Source organism: Gnatocerus cornutus, chromosome 4 (genome assembly GCF_029298725.1).
Source record: "Gnatocerus cornutus isolate USDA-ARS CGAHR chromosome 4, icGnaCorn1.1, whole genome shotgun sequence".
NCBI lineage: Eukaryota > Metazoa > Arthropoda > Insecta > Coleoptera > Tenebrionidae > Gnatocerus > Gnatocerus cornutus.
Window position 1 is genome coordinate 3289237 of NC_142236.1, and position 18096 is coordinate 3307332.

At 41.7% G+C, this 18096-nt stretch overlaps 8 protein-coding genes across 12 annotated transcripts in view; 4 read left to right on the top strand and 4 right to left on the bottom strand.

Moving 5' to 3' along the window:
- The window catches only part of HERC2 (E3 ubiquitin-protein ligase HERC2), a 30073-nt gene extending 27144 nt beyond the window's left edge, over nucleotides 1–2929 (bottom strand). For 2 of the 3 annotated variants that reach the window (XM_088034171.1, XM_088034172.1), the window contains exons 1-4: nucleotides 2274–2816; nucleotides 1892–2227; nucleotides 556–883; nucleotides 45–508 (exon numbers count right to left, since the gene is read on the bottom strand). In XM_088034171.1, coding sequence (XP_087890297.1) covers nucleotides 45–508; nucleotides 556–883; nucleotides 1892–2227; nucleotides 2274–2664 — 1519 coding nt within the window. In that variant the 5' untranslated portion in view covers nucleotides 2665–2816. The other variant, XM_088034170.1, reaches the window with a different exon arrangement.
- Nucleotides 2930–3301: 372 nt separating this feature from the next.
- Nucleotides 3302–7398, top strand: Agpat1 (1-Acylglycerol-3-phosphate O-acyltransferase 1). The gene is made up of 5 exons (XM_088033921.1): nucleotides 3302–3643; nucleotides 3690–3823; nucleotides 3874–4055; nucleotides 6334–6499; nucleotides 6547–7398. Exons 1-5 carry the CDS (start codon nucleotides 3459–3461, stop codon nucleotides 6696–6698), a joined length of 819 nt encoding a protein of 272 aa, XP_087890047.1. The 5' UTR covers nucleotides 3302–3458; the 3' UTR covers nucleotides 6699–7398.
- A 93-nt stretch (nucleotides 7399–7491) lies between these two features.
- LOC148176030 (calcyclin-binding protein) lies at nucleotides 7492–9169 on the bottom strand. Its single transcript, XM_088033923.1, has 4 exons — nucleotides 9055–9169; nucleotides 8809–9010; nucleotides 8401–8761; nucleotides 7492–7688 (listed from the first exon to the last, which is right to left on the bottom strand). The coding sequence occupies exons 1-4, from the start codon at nucleotides 9073–9075 to the stop codon at nucleotides 7604–7606; spliced, it is 669 nt and encodes a 222-aa protein (XP_087890049.1). The 5' UTR covers nucleotides 9076–9169; the 3' UTR covers nucleotides 7492–7603.
- A 48-nt stretch (nucleotides 9170–9217) lies between these two features.
- On the bottom strand, nucleotides 9218–12078 carry LOC148176031 (uncharacterized). Of its 2 annotated transcripts, none has more exons than XM_088033920.1 (4): nucleotides 11930–12078; nucleotides 11478–11867; nucleotides 11014–11392; nucleotides 9218–9674 (listed from the first exon to the last, which is right to left on the bottom strand). In XM_088033920.1, exons 2-4 carry the CDS (start codon nucleotides 11850–11852, stop codon nucleotides 9412–9414), a joined length of 1017 nt encoding a protein of 338 aa, XP_087890046.1. In that variant the 5' UTR covers nucleotides 11853–11867; nucleotides 11930–12078; the 3' UTR covers nucleotides 9218–9411. The 2 variants fall into 2 exon arrangements, with proteins under 2 accessions (XP_087890046.1, XP_087890045.1); XM_088033919.1 differs by lacking the exon at nucleotides 9218–9674 and adding an exon at nucleotides 9748–10239.
- Nucleotides 12079–12621: 543 nt separating this feature from the next.
- On the top strand, nucleotides 12622–14106 carry LOC148176032 (trehalose transporter 1-like protein). Its single transcript, XM_088034277.1, has 2 exons — nucleotides 12622–12719; nucleotides 12758–14106. Exons 1-2 carry the CDS (start codon nucleotides 12665–12667, stop codon nucleotides 14095–14097), a joined length of 1395 nt encoding a protein of 464 aa, XP_087890403.1. The 5' UTR covers nucleotides 12622–12664; the 3' UTR covers nucleotides 14098–14106.
- Nucleotides 14107–14241: 135 nt separating this feature from the next.
- On the top strand, nucleotides 14242–16077 carry LOC148176033 (uncharacterized). Of its 2 annotated transcripts, none has more exons than XM_088033630.1 (3): nucleotides 14242–14333; nucleotides 15165–15328; nucleotides 15375–16077. In XM_088033630.1, the coding sequence occupies exons 2-3, from the start codon at nucleotides 15178–15180 to the stop codon at nucleotides 16031–16033; spliced, it is 810 nt and encodes a 269-aa protein (XP_087889756.1). In that variant the 5' UTR covers nucleotides 14242–14333; nucleotides 15165–15177; the 3' UTR covers nucleotides 16034–16077. The 2 variants fall into 2 exon arrangements, with proteins under 2 accessions (XP_087889756.1, XP_087889755.1); XM_088033629.1 differs by having other exon boundaries at nucleotides 15177–15328.
- Nucleotides 14297–15157, top strand: LOC148176034 (uncharacterized). The gene is made up of 2 exons (XM_088033631.1): nucleotides 14297–14386; nucleotides 14433–15157. Exons 1-2 carry the CDS (start codon nucleotides 14367–14369, stop codon nucleotides 15151–15153), a joined length of 741 nt encoding a protein of 246 aa, XP_087889757.1. The 5' UTR covers nucleotides 14297–14366; the 3' UTR covers nucleotides 15154–15157.
- Paics (PAICS bifunctional enzyme) lies at nucleotides 16060–18044 on the bottom strand. The gene is made up of 5 exons (XM_088033628.1): nucleotides 17895–18044; nucleotides 17595–17798; nucleotides 17287–17544; nucleotides 16940–17065; nucleotides 16060–16757 (listed from the first exon to the last, which is right to left on the bottom strand). Exons 1-5 carry the CDS (start codon nucleotides 17908–17910, stop codon nucleotides 16093–16095), a joined length of 1269 nt encoding a protein of 422 aa, XP_087889754.1. The 5' UTR covers nucleotides 17911–18044; the 3' UTR covers nucleotides 16060–16092.
- Nucleotides 18045–18096: the final 52 nt, after the last annotated feature.

Consider the following 18096-nt stretch of genomic DNA (forward strand, 5'->3'; position numbering starts at 1 on the left):
AAAGCGCAATAATAGTTACTTTATTTGTGTTTTTTTTTACCCACCTTCGACAGCCCGCGGGCACTGCGTGTCCGACGAGTAGTACATGAAATACACTTTTCCTGCCTGCGTCAGAATGAGAATCGTCCTGTCCGAACAGCAGATCTGTTTTATCGTCAACTCAGCTATCATCTCGCAATTCTGTGGTCCTACCCCAAAAGTCCACGAAAACCACCCCCAGCCAAACACTCGCTGACCGTTGTAATAAAAATTGGATTTATTAAAAGTCAACGGGGGTATATGTGGGGTTGATAATCTATCAAGGTGTGCCATCATAAAACTAGCGGCTTGTTTGAGATCCACTTCCACTGAGTCATCCTCTGGTAGCTCGACAAACTGAAGAAACGTTTGCGTACTGGTGAGATTCTCCTCAGGCTCCTTATCGGAGAATTCGGTTATTGAAGTTGATATTTCTGAGAAGCGCTTGAGAAACGGGAGAAGCGGAGCGCTGGCCATTTGCGAGATACTCCTGAAAGTTAACATGAGGACGCGACTTGGGGGAGTTGGGGGGTTTACCGGTTGTCCCCAAGATTCGATTGTTTGTCCCAGAGATTTAGCAGCAGGAGGACGATGTCGAGGATGCTGCTTAGGGTGCCTTTCTGGATCGCTAGCTCCATTAAGAGGTTGAGGGAGGTGTGTTGGTCTTCCAGGGGGATGACAAAGTTCTGACGACTTCCGGAGATGTCCCCCATTATCACCTGTCTTAAGAACTTCGCCGATCTCTCGACGACCTCAATCCACACAGGGGAAACATCCCCTTGGTGAAACAGAGTGGCGACGGGCAGCATCTGCAGCGCCTCCAGAGACTCGGTCAGCAGCTCGCTGCACAGATCGATATCTTCCCCTAAAATATACAAAATTTCATTGTATTTTGGGTACAAATTTGCAGTTCGGATGTCCGAATTTGCAATACAGAAGTCAAATTCACACAAATAAAGCCAAATTTACACAAATAGAGCCCAAAGTTACACAAATAAATCCCAAATTTACACAAATAAACCCCAAATTAAGACAAATAACGCCAAAATCTGCACAAATAAAGCCCCAATTTACGCTAGAGCCCAAATTTACACAAATAGAGCCCAAATTTACACAAATAGAACCCAAATTCACACAAATAAAGCCCAAATTTAGACAAATAACGCCCAAATTTACACAAATTGAGCCCAAATTTATACATATAAATCCCGAATTTACACAAATAAACCGCAAATTAAGACAAATAATGCCAAAATCTACACAAATAAAGCCCCAGTTTACACAAGAGCCCACATTTACACGAATACACCCCAAATTCACACAAATAGAGCCCTAATTCACACAAAATGGAGCCCAAATTCACACAAATAAAGCCCAAATTTAGACAAATAAGACCCAACCTTACACAAATAAACCCAAATAAAGCCCCAATTTACACAAAAAAGCCCAAATTTACACAAATAGAGCCCAAATTCACACAAATAAAGCCCAAATTCACACACATAGAGCCAAAATTCACACAAATAAAGCCCAAATTTAAACAAATAACGCCCAAATTGACACAAATAGAGCCCAAATTCACAATAATAAACCCCAAATTTAGACAAATAACGCCAAAATTTACACAAATTGAGCTTAAATTTATACAAATAGAGCCCAATTTCACACAAATAAAGCCCAAATTTAGACAAATAACGCCCAAATTTACACAAATTCACAAAAATAAAGCACAAATTTAGACAAATAACGCCAAAATGTAACAAATAAACACAAATAAAGCCCAAATTTACACAAATAGAGCCCAAATTTAGACAAATGACGCCCAAATTTGTAATTCAGACGTTAGTACAAGTGGCCCCTGAGGAAAACCCACCTAATCTCCAGGCTTTCCTGAGAAAAGCAAACGCGAAGTTGAGCGCCGCTCGTGAGCCCACTCGCGCCAGCCCTGCGGCTGGGTCCAGATTCCATGTCCTTCCTTTGGCCAACTTCACCAAGTTCCTAGTTTGGAGGATCTCAGTTTTCCTAGTGATGAGCCCGTGTTCAAAATCAACAGAATGGGGGACTCTATTTAGAGCTATAAAGTAGCGCTTGAGTATCACAAGTCTGTAGTGCAGCCTAGTGGAGGAGAGAGTGGAAGTGGCTGCTTCTCCACAGAGAATTTTCTGTTCATTGTTCAAACTCGCGATGAACTGGGAGAGTTGCTCACAGCCTGGAAAAGCAAGGAATTATAAGGTTGAGATTGTGGCGCTCCTTACTAGGTTGAGGTGTCCATGCCCAGCGCCCCAACAGGCTCTCAGTGCTGGGTAGAGGCTCCTTGACCTCTTTCTGCGTCGCCTCCTCGTTATCCAACTTCTGACACGGCTGGCAGTTGCACCCCGTTGAGGGGCCACAAATCCCATCACAACAAGTACAAGTCAGCACTTTCTGGTTACAGTAGTACTTCCCAAACTCTCCTTTTCGCGCTGTGACCCCCGCACTGTTCAACAATCCGTCCGAGAAAGCCCCCGTGACCTCCCCATCGCTTATTAGTCTGTTCCAACAACTTATCAAACTGTCTTCTTCAGTGAGGACACTCTGGAGGTCGCTTTTCAACCATTTGAGATCAAGTCGGTGCTGGGGCTTCAGCGTTGTCTCGAGATGAGACATTTTCGGTTTATTTCTCCATCTGCAAGAGGTTATTGAAATTTTTACAACGATGACAGGTGAATGTCAAGTCGTTCAACTGTTTTCAAGGGGGTGAAAATCGAAGGAATTATGAATGAAAACTGTGATCATTTGTGGGGGTTGAGGGCTAAAACGTGTGGGGTTGATACCTGGGGGTTGACAACGGGGCGTTTATTGTAACAATTAGAAATTATCGGATTTTGTAGTTAGAATATAGTGGGCTGCGAGACTGGCAGCGCCATCGTACAAACTTACGGTTTCCACGACACTTGTGAAAGGGGATTTCTGAAAAATTATCTGAAATTTTAAAATAAATTAGAGCACAGTTGATTTTCCATCTTTTTTTCTTTTTTAGTACAAAATTCTTCAAAAAGATCAATTAGCACCGGAACAATTTTCGCGGATTTTAAATAATTTTATTCACAACTGCCGTGGAATTTGTACCTGTCAATCGTCTCTGAAAAGACATTGGTGCAGAGTGGGTTGCCCGGCATCAAAACACTAATATAAAAAAAATGGGAGTATAAATAAATGCCCAGCTTCTATTTTCGTGTTTGGTATTTTCGGCTGGTTGTTTTGGCAAATTGGAGTTATTATTTTGGAGTGTGTTTTAGGCAACCAGTAAAACTTTTGCGCACGCCGCTGCTTCGCCCCGCCCCCTCACCTTGTCATCTGTCAAGTGCCGCGTAAGTTCGACTTAAATATTGTTTATAAGCCCAAAAATCGATTAGATTAATCGCAGTTATGCTCTAAACCACATTCTCGCCGCGATAACCATGAACGCCTCATACACAGAAATAATCCTCGCCGGTTGTATCCTAATCCTCCCCTTTTTGTACGAATCTAGTCATGTCTTCAGATACCACCTGAAATTCCTCCTGTATTACGGCATCGTGATGATAAACTCCACAATTCTAATCCCAATATTCATCTTCAAGGCCCGAAACGTCCGGAACTTGGTGTAAGTATCAAGTGTCCATTCATTCCCAGCTAAGTAGTTCCCGTAGGACTGCTTCGGCTTTGTGCCACCACATATCCACGCTTTTGGGGCTCCGTTGGATCCTCCGAGGACGAGAACACTTGGAGAAGGAGCAGGCGTGCATCATCGTGTCGAATCATCAGAGTTCTATTGATATCCTGGGTATGGTAAGGCTGTGGAGCCAAAAAAGGGGGCTATCATGCCTGTTTTAGGACTATTCGACATATGGCCGGTCATGGACAAGTGCACGGTCGTGGCAAAAAAGGAGCTGTTTTACGCGTGGCCTTTTGGGTTGGCGGCGTGGCTATGCGGGCTCGTTTTCATTCCGAGGATGAACAGCGAAAAAGCAAAGAAATTGATGAACGACGCTGCGGAAACCATCAAGAAGGATAAGGTGAGTGGAGGCGCGTTTTTTATTATTTTTACACTTGTCAGTGTTTTATCGCTCTCATGTTTTAACTTCCGATAACATAACTGTTTGTAGATCGAAATCTCAATCAATTTTTTGGACCATTAAGTTCTCATTCGCATTGTTACGCCTTTAGGTCTGAGATAAATGGCCTTTCATCTTGATATTATTGTTTGCGATTTATAAATAGAAATATTCAGAGGCGTAAATATGCTGAGGGATCAATAAATAAACAGTAATAAATATTACGATAGGAGAAAATGGCCTTGAAAGGGATTTTAGGGATTTTCCTGCTTATAAGTTTTCCGACTAGATAACTTGATTTGAAGGGGTCGATATCGCGTGAGTTTTTCGTGAAAAATTGTGAGGGTGATTGGCCGCGGAATCGGGGAAACAATGGCACCTGCGAATTGTTACAAATTTGTATCATTTCTAAGCTAAAAGTCCGAAACCGGAAAATATAAAGTCCAAAACTATCATTTTTTTTTACTTCCTGAAATTACTGAAATTGCTGAAATACTGAATATAACAATTTGGACTGTATAAAGTCCACAACGGACCTTTCAAGAATTTCAATTTGTTTTTAACTGGTCATAAAAAACTTAAGAAACGATATTTCAAAATTCAAATAAGTCCAAAACTGATAAATAAAAATGGAAGTCCAAAACTAAATTTAAAGCCCGTGATCATTATTTATACATTCAAAATATTATAAAAAAAACTTGAGATTCGATAGTCCAAATTTCAAAGATCTAGCTAAAAATCTTTGTAAATAAAGTCCAAAGATAATATAAAAAATGAAGTACAGTGTTTTAGAATGAGAATTCGGAGTGTTTTATATCGAAATTTCAAGTCCAAACCTGACAATACTTTTGTCAGATTAATTTTAAAAATAATACGCAGACTAGCAGTAGTAAGGCCAATTTTAAAAGTAAAAATTTGGACTGTTTGAAATGGAACCGAAACTCAATATTTAAGTTACACGTAAGACTGCAATAATAGAAAATCCAAAAAGCCAATGAAATTCCAATCTTTGGAAGCGAAGTCCAAAAATATAGAAAAAAAAAGTTGTCTTATATTGCAATGCCGAAGGCCAATTTTTAGAATTTGGACTGTGAAATGAAAGTTGCAAATACAAAATTGAGTATTTCTAAATTCAGATGATAAGTCCAAAGCCTAAAGTACAAACATGAATTCCAAAACTGAATATTTAAGTTACACGTTAGACTTCAGTCCAAAAAGCCAATTGAAACCCAATTTTTGGAAATTACGTCCAAAAATATCGTAAAAAATTGGACTACGGTGTCCAATCATCAATTTTGAAAGTAAAACTTTGGACTCAAACCGCCTGACTATGAAATCCAAAGCTCAATTAGGACCAAAATTAGTGCGTCTGAAAATGCGAAGTCCAAATCCCGGGGAGTCCGAAACCCAATCGTTGATATTTATCTATGTGAGTTTTCAGATTAGAAGTTCGAAACCAACCTTGAAATCAAAAATTCGGACTATAGAAGACGAAATTTGAAAATGAAGTCCAAAGACGAATCGACTTAAAAAATTAGGACAATCAAAGGTGATATTAAAAAGTGACCCCCAAAACTAGATGCTTGTAAACAATGAAAATCGCTGAAGAAACAATATCACAAAAGTGTAATTAAAACAGTTATTGCTTATTATCCAAGTTTTATGAACTTGCATAACAAGCCACAGTAACAATAAATACGTTGCGCAATCAGAGATATTGGTGACGTAAAAGGAGACTAGAAAGGGTCACAAGCAATAATTTTTTCAGTTCGATTTGTATTAGAAGTTCGCGTGATGACCGGAAACCCAATTTTTTTCGATTGAAATTGAATAATAGAGGTCCCAGATCCGCCTCTTGAGGCCCCCAAATTACATAAGTCGTTACAGTTCCTGAAATTCCGATTGTCACGTTTTTACCACACCAAGTCGATTTCTGTGAACGATAACGACATTTTTCTAATGTACCACTCTAGCTGATAACGATAAGGCGAAAGTCAAACAGTTTAAATAGAAAAGAACACAAAAGTCGCCGATGCGATGCTTCGTTTTATTGTTATGGGCGACACGTGCTTTTACTGCAAATGAGGCATTACGCTAATTGGCTCATCAGCAGTCGTGTCGTCGTTTGCATAAATAAATATAAACAAATATAAAAGCGTTGGATAGGAGAGGGCCGAATGTTGCACCTTGTGGCACCCCAACGGGCCTTGATTTTCATATTTCATGTCTTAATTTCCAGATTAAGCTGTGGGTTTTTCCCGAGGGCACCCGTCGGAACACCGGTCAAATCCACATGTTTAAAAAGGGCGCGTTTCATCTCGCCATCACATCACAGTTACCTATTTTACCGGTAGTATTCAGTCAGTATTATTTTCTCGACAAAGCGAATAAGAGATTCGATCATGGTAAGTTGGTACGACTGTCTGGGGGAGTCCCTCATGGGTTTTTACAGGTAAAATATACATCACAGTGTTACCACCTATCTCCACCGAAAATGTGACGGCGGAGGAAATGAGCGATCTCATGGACCGTACTAGGGAAATGATGACGACGACTTTTCACGAAGTGAACAAGGAAATAAAAGACAGTGCGAATTTTTACTAGTCAAGTTGATAAAATTATTTATTTCATAGATTTTTTACGTTTTTTACAAACAACGTACTTAAGCGGAAAATTAGCAGCAGAAACCGGGCGGTTTGGGACCACTGGTTTCATTCAGCGACTTAAGGCTGTGAGATGTAGGTACGATGTTAGGTTTCTTGCCACTTTTATGCAATAATTCGAAAATGCTCTGAAATTTTGATGTGACAGACAACGAAGTTTAGTGGAAGTTGGAACCAATCAGCTGACAACCAATGGCGCCTTCTCATTGGCTGGTTCGAATTAAAGCGACTTAACCCCGGATTTTTACATACACATTAGCAATTGAAATACGTTCGCATTGTTCTTGTTTTAATCGTTACAAGGCTAACAAATTCCACAATTTGTACAAAATTAAAATTTCAGAGTATCAAATAGGTCAAGTCTATTCTAATGAAGTACGAACACTGTCACGATTTCTAGAATAAGAATTTTATTCGGTTGATTTTATAAGCGACGGGTTTCTCGTTGCCCACGAGTTTTATTGCAATTTTACCACGTAGGATTAAGTTAATTGTATTGATAGTTTCACGATCGTTTTATCAATAAGTACGGTTCACTTATACGTTACCTGTTTCTAATATACCATAGAAAAAAAAACTCTCGTTTACTCGTACCGAAAAACAATCTTCCCACCTTTGATATAAAAACAACCATCGACAATATGAGGACAAAACTAAAAGATTTTTCATGGACTTGGGGCAAAATGCGCGTTGCAAAAATGGTGGATGCGCCGGGTCAAATATATTTGCACCAATAATTTGTAAAGTCTTTGTTGTAATTTACACAAACTTTCGTAAAAAAAAATCCTGACATCTTAGATACTGCAGTGTCAGTAAAAGTTACATTCTAAATGGTAAAAATAATACTTAAGGAAGTGGAGAAACTTTGTTCTGGCTCTCAGTCCAAGCTTTGGCGATTGTCCGCTTCATCTCGTCGTCGCCAGTTTCGTACCTGCAGGAACGTCAATTTGATTAAATTTAGCCTCCAGTGTTTAGTGTTTAGTTTAGTGTTAAATTTAGGTTAAATTCCGCCTACCAATTTAAGCTGATGGATATTTATAAAATGAGTCAAAGAATTCGACTAAATATTTGACTAAACTGATCAAAGATAAATTAAATTTGATTAAATTCACCAAAATTTCATCGTATTTGTATTTATATTGAAAACTTTGACATCAATCTCCGAAATAATTAAGTTAGGGGTCTAAATTCGATTATTTTTTACTGAATTAGGCGACTTTGAACCCCTGAAATTTGAATAAATTCGTATAAATTGTGCTAAATTCGAATACATTTTAACTTGGCTGTATGAATTCAGCTGGTTACGACGGTCTTTAATTAAATAAGCCTAAAATTGATCATATTTGACCAAATTCATTGTTAAATGCGAATAAATATTCGATTAAATTTGAATAATTCGACTAACAGAGATTGAAAACCCTAAAAATGACCATATTTGATCAAATTGGCTGTCAATGCGAATAAATATTTGACTAAATTCGGATAATCTGACTAAAAAAGATTTGAAAATTCTAAAATTGATCATGATGGCTCTTAAATGCGAATAAATATTTGATTAAATTTGGATAATCCGTCTAAAAGATTTAAGAAGCTTAAATGGGATCAGATTTGATTAGATTCAATCAAATCTGTTCAAATCTTACATGTTCTTCATGATCTTCATGAGCCCCTCGCTGGGATCAGCGTTGTCCTCCGACTTAAATTTCGCCTCTTTGGCATCACTGACTTTCTTTTCCAGCTCAGTGACATGAGACCAATTGGTGTTCTTTGATTTAGCGGCACTTATAACGACCATATCGGTCTTAATCTTCCAAGTACTCTCCTCGGGGTTTATATTCTCCAACAAATTGTTAATAGTGAAGACATAGTCTTTGTTTTCCAAATCTTTGACTGTCATCTCCAGAGACTTGCTGGTAAAACTACAAGTCACGTTTTCTTGAGAGATGGAATGGACTTTCTCAAGCGTGACGTAGAATTTCACGAATTTCGCCGACTGGTCCCAAGCTAGAAGTAGTGTCTTTAGGGGGGCCCAGGCGCAAAGACAGTCTTACCATAGTTGTTTATTTTGATTTGGTAGCGCTTGTTCGCGGGAATGGGGGCTGCTTGTGGGGCGGCTTTCGCGGAGTTGAGCTGCTCTTGTAACCGAATGATTTCTGAAGATAACTTCCGTATTTCCAAAGACAGGATGTCTTTTACTTTGTGTCTTTTCGCTTGAGTCTCCAGAGTTTGAAGTTCAGCGACGTCTTTCTTCAACTGAAATTGGGGTCAAGTTGTGTGAAATCACTTTCCAAACTTACCTCTTCAATTTTCTCTGCCATTTTATCAGAAAACACAAACAGGAAAAGTAGGGTTAGATCGAGAATGTCAAATCTAGTTCGAGAAATTTCTGTGGTACCAACATATCGATGCGAAAATCTCCACGCAGTGGCGTAGTCAGGGTCAAAGCAGTAGCGCTACAAGTCCGTTCCAACTTTATTGAAACTTAATACAAAACGTAACTTCTTTCAATAAATAAATAAATAATTCTTCAAATCAACAGAACGTCATAAATTAAAATCTAAATTCAACAATGTAACCTAAAATAAAATAAATATTTGGTACTCAACAAAGTCTCTCCAACTGAAGTCATAACTCTAAAATTTCAATATGGCGCGTTACATCAGCTCGGGCGACACACTACAACTAGGAACTTGCAGTCTTTGTATGACATCTTGTAACTGTGGGTGGTTATGACCACTGTATGACAATACGATTGGTCCGTTTAGTGTCGTCAAACATCCCTCGCAGTTCAAAGTTTTCTTCTTGACACACACCCAAATATGTCTATTGTTTTTCGTATCACAATGGATGTAAATATGGCCGTCGTGGATTAAAACTAGTTGGCCTCGGCCGCTTTTTAGGAGCATCAGACCGCCACCTGTACAAAAATGTAGTAGTTCAACAGGGGGCTTAACAATTCCACTTGGGTTGGTAGCACTGAGAGTATAACAATCTTTAAAAGTTTTATTAGAAAAAAACTTACAATACAAACGGAGACAGTCTCAAAATCACGTAAAAAAACTACATCTAAAATAATGGCAAAAGAGATTCACTGAAATCGGTTGGTACGACTGTGGCTACACTACAACTTAAAATAAAAGTCAAATAATATCACAAGAAATTTAGTATCACGGGTACCAACTTAACGTAACTAATTTAATTATATGATGTTTGCCACAACACTTCTTGTAAGTTTTGTATAGGAACTTCAGTGTCTTCATCGGGGTTAAAAACGTCAGGAATGACAGGATGCGTGTGCATATATGGCCACTTAACAATATTCCCGTTCATCGTCCAGCAAACTGCTTGACATTTTTCAGGTGTCCGACTGTTTTTACAGTACCAAAACGCTTTTCCTTTGTAAACGCTCTTCTTGTAGAAGACGTAACCGTCGACAATCAGTCGTGGGTTTCCCCGTCTTCCCAGAATGCACTGCAGGGTCCCTGCAGATAAAATAATACACTTGAACAGTTAAATACCAACCAACAAACAACAACTACACAATTATATGGCATTGCATGCAACAGTGCTAATACTACCAACAGCAAGAAAACAACGAGCCGAGGAGATGCCATATAACTAAAAAGGTATTTAAAAGTTGGAGGTGTATTATTTTACTGAGGGTTGGCAGCGCGATTTCGATGTTATTAAGGCTACCAACTCAAAATTTCACAGCCTCCTTGGATACTGGTCTTCGAAATTCTGGTCCTTTAGATTTAGTATTTTGAGACCAAAAACGGACAGATCACTTATCATATCTAGCAACGCAATTTGACCTCAACTATTTGGTCCATACAGCCGGATCGGCTTTCAAAATGATTTTTACGATAAGATAGAAAAGGAATCATCACTGGAACTTTCTAAATCTGGCCAGCTTATAGCCTCACGTTCCGTTTCTCCGTTAGTTTCAAGGTAACCACTAGAAAACGCCGTCAAAAACGAAAAAGACGCTTCACTGAACTTACTCAGTTGTGCGTCTTCTTTCGACTTTTACGCGTGGATCTCTAAAGTCTCTTTCGATCTCTCTCAGTGTGATGGGTCCAAACGCAATGGACTCGTTGCTACTATAAAAAACCGTCCCTGTCCACAAAATCGAATCAAAATCAGTGCTACCACCCAAAAATCAAAAACCTCACACCAACTCACGTTTCCCATCAAAGCAAGACCTCTTGTACCAAAATACATCAATTTTACGGCAATTCCAAGACCACACTTACCAGGCGTCGACGAATCCTGAGGTCTGTTGATTTCGTGGGGCTGCCAACTGGAAGACTCGCCCAGTTTCGTGTCCAGCATAGTTGACAGATCCATGCTGTCTTCGAATTTCTGGGAAGAATTACTCTCGGAATCGTCGTGGGGCTCTTCTTTGGGTTTTATAAGGGCTTCCGGGTACTCTTGCTCCTCCGGTTTTTCCTCGATGTAGGGCTTCTTTGCTGGGGGCGGATGGGGCGATTTTGGGGGCTTTGGACTTTCGAGGGGGCGCAGGGGTTGTAAGGGTTTTATCACTTTTTTGACGGGGCGCTGCGGGCGCTTCATCATCGGTCTTTGGTCGGGGTGGTACGGGCTGCGGCTGGAGGCAGGATAGCCGTTGGACTCCTACAGATTATCCGAGTTTTAAATTGGTAGCACTGCCTATTGACTCAGTGGTGCCAACATTAAAAAGATTCCAAGGCCTACTCACACTAGAAGACGACGACGCCGAGCTATTGTCGGTCAGCCCCTTAACCTTCAACATCTCCGCAACCCTCATGAAGGTGGCAATTTCTTCCTGACTCACACTGACCTCTCCTTGGTACATAAACTTCAACAAGTTACACAGCGCGTTGTAGTTAACGTCTGGTAAAATCACGATCGGGTGCTTGCTAGGATTCGCCCGAAACAACTCCTTGAAAAAGGGGCTGCAAACAGACAACACCGTTTTGTGTGCCTTCATGAATCGCCCCCCAGCAGCCAAAGTAACGTCAACTAAATCCTCATCTTTAAGTAACGTGTTGAAACCTGAGCTCAAATTACTGTGAAAGTTGTTCCAACATAACGAAAACTGTTCGCCTTCCATTTCGACCGGCTAGTTCTAAAAAAAAGGTAAAAAATCGTTATGAAAATCGGGGGGTTGTGCGCAAGGGGGGTGCTCACCTGTTAAACCATAAGTTTTGGAGAGGTTAAAGCTGATTCTTGTTAGTAAAGTGATGAGGGTTGATTTTTAGCAGGGAAATTTAATCGGATTGTTTCTAACATCAGACAAGCATGAAAATGGAGGATGAGACAGATGTGACGTCACGGGGCAAACTGTCAAAGGCTTACATCGAAATTCAAAATCGAATATTTTAGAGATAGAAATTCATATTTGCATTGAGTGAGTTATAAAAAACCATCGGAACTCGAATGTGGTGTCTCTGGGCAAAATTATTTTTTCGTTTTTGAAAAATCGTGGATTCAATGTAGTGTCGACTTACATCGAAAGAGGATTGCGTATACTTTTGGCTCTAATTCTTTCGATTGGGGCTCAGTTTGAACAAAAGTGGGCTCATCTCTTTGGGAGCCCCCAGGCTACCCTATCGTCAAGGTAGTTTTCTCTTATTCCGACTCAATTTTGAGATATCTGCTATAACCGTTGATTCAAGCAGAATAAGTCGTCTCATATGAATTATCTCAGCTTAAGGTAGGTGTAGTCAAGTCAGAGTGAGTCATATCAAATCACTGACTGCTACGATTCCACTTGTAGCTTCCGTCGTTTGTTTAATGACATGCAAATGACTTGATAAAGCTGCCCAATTCTGTCGTAATCACAAAGCATGTAAATAAACAAGTCCTTGAAATATAATCACTTTTTTATTACTCCAAAAGGTGCAAACTTCTCATTTCCGCACTATGAAACTGTGCCGTTGCAAGAACACATGTCCGCAGTACCTTGCCGCAGCCTCTGGTAATAAATTTGAACACTTTTCTTTCATTTTCGTTTAGTTTCAGCGGCGTGGTTTTGTACAGGCATCCATTTAGGTTGGCCGAGTCCGTCCCTGCCCAAAATTCTCTCCGATGAGTACCCCTTTAATGTAACAACCGAGGAGGCTTCGTACATGGCCGTCATAGGCCCCATTGGTGATATAGTTGGTATCACTGTTTGGTCATTTCTCCTCGATTTGATTGGTCGGAAAGCCACGATTCTTCTTACTGGGGTCCCTCAGGTGGCCTCCATGACGATGATCTACTTCTCCAACTACTCAGTTCTCTTGGTCTACGTGGGGAGGTTCATCGGGGGGTGCTCTGAAGGAGCTTGCTTCACAGTTCTCCCCATTTACATCTGTGAGATTTTGGAGCCGAGATTCAGAGGGTCGTTAGGAGTATCTTTCGCCTTTTCCGTCAACTTAGGGGTGCTCTTCACTAACATAGTCGGGAGCTGCTTGAGCATCTATCACTCGGCGCTCATCTACTTAAGTCTTTCAGTTTGCTTCATGGCGTCTTTCACTATCATGCCCGAGAGTCCTTACTACTTGATAATGAAGAACAGACTCAAAGAAGCTGAAGAGTGCTTGAAGGAGCTCCGCGGCTCCAATGATGTTTCTCGTGAGTTTTCTCTCCTTACCACCGACGTGGTGCGTCAAATGTCGGAAAAAGGATGTTACAAAGACTTGTACAAGATCACATCGAACTTGAGGGCCACCATGATCATGGTCATCCTAGTCTTGGTGCAACAGTATAGTGGACACGCCGTCTTCTTAATCTACACCCAACTGTTATTCAAAGAAGCCACCGACACCATTTCGGAACAACTAGCTGCTGTCATCTTACTGTGCATCCAAATGGTCACCATAGTCTTCACAATGTCGATTATCGATAAAGTAGGTCGCAAACCGCTCCTCCTGACATCACTAGCAGGAGCCTTGTTAACGCTAACAATCAACGCGGTCTTCTTTGCTGTTAGAGACTTCACCAGCGTCGATTTGTCAAGTTCCACAGTACTGCCTTTGGTGGTCTTGATCCTATTTGGAGTTTTTGACTTATTGGGGGTGGGGTCCATTATCAATTTATTAGCAGGGGAGCTTTTTCCCGCGAATGTTAAAGGAAAAGCTGTGGGATTGTTGAACATCCTTGGTGCTGTTGGCATGTTGACTAGTACCAAATTTTACCAATTTACGACAGACCATTACAGTTTGGTGGTACCTTTTGCCGTGTTTGGGGGGGTACAGTTAGTGGGGTTCGTGTTGTGCTGGAAGTTGGTGCCGGAGACGAAGAATAAGACCTTGGAGGAGATCCAGCAGGAACTCAAAAAAAACGAAGTAGGAAAGAAGGTTCAAATAAAATGATCTTTGAAGGCTGTTTTCTCATTTCGTAGTGTTGCGTACACAGTTTTTTCCTCAACCAACTCTTAAATCTTCTATAGAAGTCACTCTAGCATCTAAATCATCCCTTGTATGATCATTCGATGAAGCTCCCCGAAATTCGACGTACCACTATTTCCACTAAACCTGTCGTCGAATCAACTCCAGTGGAATCCGAACTTTGACAGCTGACAACGCTAACCCCACTTTATTGACAACAAGTAAGTACTTTCAAAGCTCTCTGCACGTATAAAATGACAGATCCGCTCGAATGGTACGTATTTCCGACCCCTGCGCCCCCATGTAACGTCTCGCTTTAGGCCCCAGCAGCTCACGAAATGCACCGTTATTTCTTGCCCCAATTATTACCACGAAGACTTCTCGGACTCGCCCCAAAGCCACCGCTTCTTTGTGTTTCCAGAAGACTACGACACTGCTAAAATCTGGAAGGAGAAGTGCGGAGTCTCCGCTTACCACTCCACGAAAAACGCCAGAGTTTGTTCAGATCATTTCAAATCTAGTGATTTTGAGGATGAGGGGCTGTCAACACTGAAAGAAGACGCGGTTCCTAGGGAGAATTTAGGATGGATGGTCGGTATGCCTGAAGTGAAACTCATGAAACCACTGAATTTCAACGAGGTGAAAGAGGCGGTGGATTTGAACGACCATTTGACGGCGAAATGTGATAAGCTCCTGAAGGAGTTGAAGCCAATCCAGGAGAAAATCACCCTCTATAAGAAAAAAGTTGATAATGTTGATAAGGAGTTGTACAGGTTGGCACGCCTGCTCGCAAAATACCCTAGGAAACAAAACGGGAAAGTCATCACCAACTTGATTTGTAAAGTGTTTTCGCAAGCGCAGATCAACATGCTTCTGGGGAAGAGAAAAGTGGTCTGGAGCTACGACGACATGGCCATGGCCTTCACCCTAAGACACATCGGCAATAAAGAGTGCTACTTATACCTTAAAAACACCCTAAACATGCCGCTGCCTTCTTTATCGGCTGTGCAACGATGGGTCGCGTCCAATAAACAGTTTTAAAACACTTGTAGTTTTATTTCCAGGATGTCGTGTTCTGTTTGGGGCTGTACCAACTCCAACACGTCCACAGCCGCCCCTTCAGTCCACTACTACGTCTTTCCCAAACACCCGGTGATAACCCAACAGTGGGTGGCAGCCTGCGGGTGGACCCCCGAAGAAATCAATACCAATTCAGGTAACCAAACTCCCTATTTTCCCCAGTGTTACCAACTTAATTTCAGCTCGGATTTGTTCGGTGCATTTCGACGACGACAGCTACACTACCGAAGTCAAAATTATCGAATACATGACTTGTTACACCAAAGTTTTGAAATACGATGCCGTTCCCACTCTTTTTCTCCCAATCACTGCGGAGATTGTCGTGGAGGAGGACCGACCGGTCCAAGTCGTCGAAAAGTACAAACACGTGGAGACGAAAGAACAGTTGGTAACACTGCAAAAGTGCAACAAGACACTCCGGGACAAAGTGGTGACGTTAGAAAACAATTTAACGCGTCTGAAAGAGACGCTGGCGCGCCAAATGGAGAGTTACAAAGTCAAGGATTTGGAGTTGTCGAACCGCCATCAGGAGTACCTGCGAGCGAAGCGAGCATTCCTGTCGCTCCAACAGCAAAAGACGTTGTTATCGAAGGTTTTTTCACAGTCCCAGATCAAGATTTTGTCGGGGAAAAAGAAGATTTATTGGAGTAACGATGACATGGCTGTGGGGTACACCATCCGGCATTTAAGCAACAAGAGGTGTTACATGTACTTGACGAAAAAGCTCAACTTCCCTTTGCCGGCAGTCTCTAGTATTAAGCGTTGGATGACTTTGAAGAACATCGATGACCGGAGGGACGCCCGCGCGAATTCCCCCAAAAACGGAAGTCGAGGAGGATAGCGACTAGGTTGGTACGACTGAATAAATTATGTGCTTTATAAAAATTTTATTGATTTCCTTCAAAATCTCACTTCCTTATCAGCTTTGGCCAAGACAACGTAATTATCTAATTGTTTCACTCTGAGTCGGCTCCAAACTAAATAATTCGATAAAGCGATAATGTTGGCAGCGCTCAAGGCCGCCGCTTCCGGGTACAAAACAGTTGAGCATCCTAATCCCGAGGGAACATTTAAGCTCGACCAAACATCTCTTTCCACGTTGTCAGGTTTTAGAGGGGGACAATTGATGACGGGCAAAGGCGAGTTTCCGGAAATGACGGGTCCTAGGCCGTTGGATCTTCCGGCCACTGCCACGAAGATGACTTTTAAGGGTAGGCCTTCGTAGTAGCGCACGATTTTGATGGTCTCTTCCGTGCCTTTATGGGCAGAAGTCACTCTCAGTTCTGTGTTCAATCCAAGTTTCTGGCAGTGCTTCTGGATGGTCTTACAGTGCTGCAGGTCCGATGGGCTCCCCATCAAAATTACCACCAAATGGTCATTCGGTGGGTTCAAATGGTCGAGTTGGGTGACGATCCACTCAAAGTTGCGTTTGACTGTGTCGAGATCAGAATCTGTAACCGTTGCCAAGTTCCGGTAGACTTGTTTGTCCACCATCAGTCGTTTGTCCCCGGACGGCCACAGTCGCCAACTGTCCGAATCGATGACGTCAGCCACGAGAATTTCCCCTAGAAAGATAAGCAATGTTGCCACCATGACCTATTCTAATTCTTCCTTTTAAAAAACATGTTGCAAAACGCCGAGAAACAAATATGTTTTTCGTTTGTTGGTGCAACGGCCTGATTTCTGATTATCGATTGTTGCAATTAAAAACAACGATAATCTCCTGAACCGGCGAATTTTTGCTTACCGGTTTTGTCGACCCCGAACTCGATTTTCATGTCGATAAGGGCGCAGTCTCGGGAGGCCCAGACCTTCTCCAGGACCTCGAAGACGAGGATGGAGGTGCGGACCATGATGTCCACCTCAGTGGGCCCTGGGGAAAACGACAATTCGCATTGCATGAAACGTCAAATGCGCCCAAATTTGAGGTTGGAAGTGTTTAAATCCCACATCCTGTTTATACTAATTTCGTCATGCTCTAATCGCAGTTGTATTGATCTTCCACGACTCCGATAAAAAGTACAAAACAAATTTCAAAAGAACTTATCGCCGTGGTACTTTTCCTCAATTTTGGATCTTCTAAGAGCCACTCACCAATCTCCAATCCATTGACCTTGAACTTTGCCGCGATAATCTGCTCCGTGGACCACTGGGGGTCGTGATTTGCATCATCTTTAAAGAATGTCTCGTGCTTGGGGGGATAAAAGCGATAACCCTCTTGCACCCCCGGATTTCGCTTCAAGAACGACCCAGTGGCCAGTCTCCTCGTGACCCATTCAATGGGAATCATCTCACACTTCTTGGAAATGAATGCCACATCGCTCGCCGCCTTCACGTACGACGTCTTCACCCCTAAAACCGCCAGTTACCACCCCCAAAAAAAGCCACCACTCGCCACATACCCACAGAATTCAAAATCTGGAACACCTTCCCGTTGGTTTTATTCGAAATTGCCGCCTTTCCTGCAAGGTCGTGGGCTTTGACACCGTCGCCTGCTGTGATCCTGTCTTTATTCAATAAAAGACAGAGATCGGGGGAGCCGGGGAGGTCATAGACTTGTTTTGTTTTTCCTTCGATGATCAAGGAGCCGAGCTTGTAATCGCCAACTGGAAAAAATTGCTTAGTGGACACCCCTGATCTAACCTCAAAAAGTCACGTGCGAATCTTTCCAACCATTGGAGGAGAAAGCGCGAAAAACTCACCCTGTTTCGTTGCCATGGTAATTAAGTCAGTAAAACAAACGCGAGCAACTGCAACCGCACCGCTTTATCTCAGCTTTTGATTTATAAATTGACTTTGCGCACGCGCACTGAGAATTTCAACTGTTTTTGAGTTTTTCAGAAAACACGACCCACTTGATGTAATTAGAGCCGGCACTTTTGGGAAAAATCCTCGTGATGTCAC

What these genes read in the sequence shown, in the direction of transcription:
- LOC148176033 (XM_088033630.1), top strand. Translation starts at nt 15,178, where the DNA reads ATGTCGTGTTCTGTTTGGGGCTGTACCAACTCCAACACGTCCACAGCC. An exon ending in AGAAATCAATACCAATTCAG is followed by an intron (nt 15,329 to 15,374) that starts GTAACCAAACTC and finishes ACTTAATTTCAG; the next exon opens with CTCGGATTTGTTCGGTGCAT.
- LOC148176031 (XM_088033919.1), bottom strand. Translation starts at nt 11,852, where the DNA reads ATGGAAGGCGAACAGTTTTCGTTATGTTGGAACAACTTTCACAGTAAT. An exon ending in CGGCGTCGTCGTCTTCTAGT is followed by an intron (nt 11,393 to 11,477) that starts GTGAGTAGGCCT and finishes GATAATCTGTAG; the next exon opens with GAGTCCAACGGCTATCCTGC. An exon ending in TCAGGATTCGTCGACGCCTG is followed by an intron (nt 10,240 to 11,013) that starts GTAAGTGTGGTC and finishes TTTTATCTGCAG; the next exon opens with GGACCCTGCAGTGCATTCTG.
- LOC148176034 (XM_088033631.1), top strand. Translation starts at nt 14,367, where the DNA reads ATGACAGATCCGCTCGAATG. An exon ending in ATGACAGATCCGCTCGAATG is followed by an intron (nt 14,387 to 14,432) that starts GTACGTATTTCC and finishes GTCTCGCTTTAG; the next exon opens with GCCCCAGCAGCTCACGAAAT.
- Paics (XM_088033628.1), bottom strand. An exon ending in CCAGATTTTGAATTCTGTGG is followed by an intron (nt 17,545 to 17,594) that starts GTATGTGGCGAG and finishes TGGCGGTTTTAG; the next exon opens with GGGTGAAGACGTCGTACGTG. An exon ending in GTTCGGGGTCGACAAAACCG is followed by an intron (nt 16,758 to 16,939) that starts GTAAGCAAAAAT and finishes TTATCTTTCTAG; the next exon opens with GGGAAATTCTCGTGGCTGAC.
- Agpat1 (XM_088033921.1), top strand. Translation starts at nt 3,459, where the DNA reads ATGAACGCCTCATACACAGAAATAATCCTCGCCGGTTGTATCCTAATC. An exon ending in AAACCATCAAGAAGGATAAG is followed by an intron (nt 4,056 to 6,333) that starts GTGAGTGGAGGC and finishes CTTAATTTCCAG; the next exon opens with ATTAAGCTGTGGGTTTTTCC. An exon ending in GAATAAGAGATTCGATCATG is followed by an intron (nt 6,500 to 6,546) that starts GTAAGTTGGTAC and finishes GGGTTTTTACAG; the next exon opens with GTAAAATATACATCACAGTG.
- LOC148176032 (XM_088034277.1), top strand. Translation starts at nt 12,665, where the DNA reads ATGAAACTGTGCCGTTGCAAGAACACATGTCCGCAGTACCTTGCCGCA. An exon ending in GTACCTTGCCGCAGCCTCTG is followed by an intron (nt 12,720 to 12,757) that starts GTAATAAATTTG and finishes ATTTTCGTTTAG; the next exon opens with TTTCAGCGGCGTGGTTTTGT.
- LOC148176030 (XM_088033923.1), bottom strand. Translation starts at nt 9,075, where the DNA reads ATGGCAGAGAAAATTGAAGAG. An exon ending in TGGCAGAGAAAATTGAAGAG is followed by an intron (nt 9,011 to 9,054) that starts GTAAGTTTGGAA and finishes CCCCAATTTCAG; the next exon opens with TTGAAGAAAGACGTCGCTGA. An exon ending in ATGAAGATCATGAAGAACAT is followed by an intron (nt 7,689 to 8,400) that starts GTAAGATTTGAA and finishes ACGTTCCTGCAG; the next exon opens with GTACGAAACTGGCGACGACG.